At 40.3% G+C, this 4,714-nt stretch overlaps 1 protein-coding gene across 1 annotated transcript in view; it reads right to left on the reverse strand.

Annotated features, from left to right (window-relative positions):
• Positions 1 to 1,284: 1,284 nt before the first annotated feature.
• The window catches only part of Pde7a (phosphodiesterase 7A), a 175,822-nt gene continuing 172,392 nt past the window's right edge, over positions 1,285 to 4,714 (reverse strand). The window contains exon 12 of the mRNA XM_023722384.1: positions 1,285 to 2,199. Within this exon, the coding sequence (XP_023578152.1) occupies positions 1,994 to 2,199 (206 nt within the window). The 3' untranslated portion in view covers positions 1,285 to 1,993. The remainder of the gene's footprint in view (positions 2,200 to 4,714) is intronic.

A 4,714-nucleotide genomic window follows, 5' to 3' on the forward strand; every position in this document is an offset into this window, starting at 1 on the left:
ATTGCTTATTTCATATTCCCTTTAAAAAAGCCAATGACAGAAATAAATACAACTAGTATTTAGTGCTTGCAAGAGGTGATGTCTTGCACAGTTCCCAGTTGTGGGAACCAGGGGCTGTGCAGTCTGGGGCTTGGCTCAAGCTGACCTCTGAGACATACTAGTCAGGACTGCAGCTAGGGAACCAGGGCTCAGAGCGCATATTCGGAAGGTGCAGATAATGGCGGAAAAACCCCCAGGACGGTCGGTGCCTTGTACACAACTGTGACTGAATAAACCTCTGACGAGCAACTGCAGAGCTAAACAGCTAACTCTGAGTTACTTGTCATTTAATACTGTGATTTCCAAAGGATTGAGTTTTAAGGTAAATATCAAAGATAAAAATGTGAAAAGATATGTTTTTATTCATCAAAAGTTAACAGCAACAGGCACATATTAAAATGAGTCTGGCAAAGCCTTACAAATGGCTTTACACTCAAGCTTCTCCCAAGAAATGGCTGTTGCAACAAACTGTAAACATAATTAATAAACAGTCTTTTACAGTAACAAGGGAAATACAAATGAACTAAAAGCACCGGTTTCTCTTAAAACTAGATTACAGTTGTGCTTACTATACATAAAACAATTTAAAACAAATTACAAAAGTGGAATGTTTTAAGTTTAAAATTAGTCCTTAAATTTTGTTCTAGAAAACATTATTCACATCAAAAGGCCCATCAGAAGGTAACGTTTCATCAAGGAGAGGGACAAGAAAACAATGCACTTTTTCAAATCAAAACGAGAAGTTTGGTCACTTAGCTTTGTGCATAGTTTAAGGCAACTGGAGCAATCTGTTACAGCTTAGCTACCATCCCCTCCCCCAAGTGTGGCTGCTCATTATGTCACATTGTAAAATAAATAAAAGCATACATTTCCAATCTTTTCCCACATGGATAAACATGACACATGCATAGTCACACATCACACATGCACAAACGAATGCAAACACATTCACACATCCACACACAACATACCTCTCACTCACTGCAGCGAAAGGGACTTTAGTACCCTTGATCTGAAGGACACACTTCCCCATCCCACTTTATTTCAGATTGGCAAATACCCTGAGCTGATTATGGTGTTTTAAACATTCCACCTTTTTCTTGCATGTGCAGGTCAAGTGTACAGTAGTGAAAACAACATGCAATGTCTTCACTGCAGAGTCATAATACAGCTAGGACATTGGTGTTTTTCCCCTCCCGCCCCAAATTAAAAACTAACAGTGAAAAAAATTTGCATTGCCAAACAGCACTGGAGTGAAAGCTTGGCGGTACTCTTATGATAAATGCTCAGCTTCCAGTGCATAAAATAAAGTATAGCAAGTGGGAGGCTTTGGTGGCATCCAAAGGAAGGGGAAAAAAGGCAAACTGGGGGAAAGAGCTGCAGTCTAAAGTTTGATCTTTAAATTTTTTTAGTGGTTCCTTCACAATCATGCTCCAAGGCAATTTAGAACCAAGATTTTCAGAGTTGATTTGTAAACATTGAGTCTTGCCAGAGGCAGCAGAGGCTGGGCACTTCACATTTCCATTTTCTCAGAGAGAATTTAGTGGAAGATACAGACACACACTGTTGCATCAGACTGGCTGGATTCCAAGAGATTGCTGCTGAAATATTCAGTTCAAGTTTCACAGTTTGAAGGAGTTTGAAGAACGAGTTTGAATATTTTGAAAAGCACATGGCACAACTTGAGAAACTTCCTTTGTTATTCCTTTCAAGTTCTCCTGCTGGGTTTTGCATATTCAAGGTTTCACACTAAAGCCAAATGCATATTGCTGTAAGTTCAGGTCTTGTAATTAAAAAGGAGGTTCAAATGATCCAACAGAAGGAATCTTGGAAATAAATAATGCTGGCATTCACTTGGAAACCTTGGCAGTCAAGAGTAAGTTCTCTCACCTCAAGACCCCATTTCACATTTCTAAAAACTTCCAGGAGGCAGTTTGTCCCACTGGTTCAGGGGTTAGGATAACCGATTTTCCTGAGGTAATAACTGTGAGTTCAACTGAAACGCAGCATCAGTGTCCTCACTGCTAGACTGCTCTCTCTGCAGTCCTTTCCAGCTGGCTTTATTTAGCCCTACATGTCCAAGCATTGTCTGAGATAGCCGTGTATCTGAAAACCTGGCCCATTCTGTAAATAAAGGCTCCACTAGGTAAGTCATAAAACCTTGAGAAAGAGAAAATAACTGTTAATACATGTTTTGAAACTTGTCTTTAAAAAGCACTTAGTGATAACATTAAGACTTACTCCAATATTATTTAAAATCTAACTTTCCCAAAGATTCAATGTGTATACATATAATTTACGTTATCTTCTCTGAAAAATTTATTTAATTCAGTGGGATGTTAAAGGTAAACTGGTAAACATCAAATCCTTTTTAATTATTTCTGTCAGCTGAACAACCACATTTTTCTACTTAAGCAGACATACACTGGTCCTAGCAACTCCTCAAGGATACTAAAGACATAATTCAAGGGACAGTTGCAGGAAGACAAGAGGAAGCACGGACGGGTTCTACTCCAGGATGTGGGCAGTAAGATATGCACTGCAGCGAGCTGCTTCAAGCATGGTTTATCCCCTCAGGGACCCAAGTCTCACACTTGGTCATGATTACAGTGGAATGTTTTATGGAACTCAGAGTTTATAGAGCCAAACTACTGAAAAGAATTAAACTAAACAGAAAAGAAATTTAAGAAATTGAACTCAACACCAAAATTGTACTACAGTTTTATTTTACAAACAACTTATATATTTTATCTGACTTAATACTAGTGTCTTACACAGGGCCCAGAGAACCATCCTAGAACAGCTGATCAATCAAATAATAATGTAAACTGGGAACAAATACATCATTATCCTAAAGCTCTTATCACTGCTTATTTAACAGTTTAAAAATAATTTTAATTCTTCATTCAAGACTTTATAGCAGAAGATCACTGGATGACAGATAACATGGGTTCCATTCAGTCAACATAGAATATAAATACCACTGGATTTAAAGTAACTAGCTCATACTATAGGAAAGTCATAGTGTTATAGTTCTTAATATATTTAGGACAGGGTCTATAGGGTCTACAGATCTCACTACGTAGATCGGACTCATACTGATTCTCCTGTTTTCAGACTCCCAAACACTGGGATTACAGACGTGCACCACCATGCCCAATCTCAGTCCTCATCTCAGGGCGCCCTAGGGCAGGGCCGGCATAGCACACCGGATATCAAACCACTGAGCTCTGTCTAAGCAGGCACTTTAGTCTGCTGAGCTATCTGGCGGACCCAGGTAGCTGGGTCATTCCTTTCACACGCATTAGTGGAGGACCAATAAGCCAGGCACTGTTCTAAGGAAGCTAGAATACAGCAGTGAAAAAAGTCTCAAAAATCTCTGCTCTCAAGGAGTGTATGTTTTAGTGACGAGCAAACCAATACAGAGTGTCATTACTATAGTCAAAGAACAGAGCAGTCTTTGTAACACTGCCATATGCTGTTGATCAGCAGTCATTTCAGAGTGCCCTTCAGTTAAGTCCTGAACAGCTAGTGTTCTTATTATAGACCTTCTTTTTTTTTTTTTTTCCGAAACTGGGGATTGAACTCAAGCCCTTGCACTTGCCAGGAAAGTGCTGCTTCTACTGAGCCATCTCCCCAGCTACCTTATTATAGATTTTATAGGATTTATCTTACTTGACTCTGTCCACTATCTCACCTGGCTAAGATCTTTCAGGGATCTCTTACTTCCAACAAATGAGCTATCACTTTGGGCTCTGTGTTATTTCATTTAGATCTTATAAACTTAATAACAATGCATGTGCCACAGTAGAGCCAGCTGCATGGGGTGACTATTATACTTAGGACCTCACAGCTGCTCAACCATCTGTGACTCAGTTGTACCAGTCTCACAATTCAGTCTGCACAAAAATCACAGGGTTCTTTACCAATCAACACCTTACTCTTACTCATTACTTGTTCAATAAAACTAGTATGCTTATCAAAGAAGGAAATGTTAAACATGACTTGTAATTACACTATGCTGCCTCTGAGTAACCTCTGAGTAGTTAAGAACCTGGGATAGGACAGTAGAAGCACCTGTCTAAAGCAAGCCCTAACACTTGTAAAATGCAAGTAAAAAAGGAGTACTGGAAGCAGCACTTGCCTCCTGGGCTAGTTGTAGGGTCAGCAGATGTCAAGTGCCATCATCATTTAGCTTATTTATCCCTGTCCCTCTGCTAACCCACTCTAGGAATGTCCGACACTGACAGGACCATTTTTCTTTTGGTACCAGAAATCAAGCTCAGGACTCTGCACTCACCAGGCAGGCGCTTGTGCCTGTGAGCTATATCACTGGCCCTAACAGGCCATTTTGAAGAAACAGTTTAATAAAGGATCTAACTTTTGCTCATTTAAATAAACTGTAATTTTTAAGAAGCTCATTTGCAAGTTAATGCATTACATTAGGGAGTAATTTACTCAGGCAAAAAGACACTTATGTAAAGAAGCTACCCATCATGGCGGCCAAATAGCTCAGCAGATTAAAGCACCTACAAGCAGGCGCAGGAGCAGAGGGCAAGCAGGCGCAGGGGTTGGGGGTTCAATTCCGGGGCCTGACATGCCAGTCCCTCCCTCAGGGGCATGCTGAGATGGCAATTGAGACTGGGCGTGGTGGCACAGGCCTGTAATCCCAGCT

The sequence above is a fragment of the Octodon degus genome, unplaced genomic scaffold (assembly GCF_000260255.1).
Source record: "Octodon degus isolate 3935 unplaced genomic scaffold, OctDeg1.0 scaffold00091, whole genome shotgun sequence".
NCBI classification, from domain to species: Eukaryota; Metazoa; Chordata; class Mammalia; order Rodentia; family Octodontidae; genus Octodon; species Octodon degus.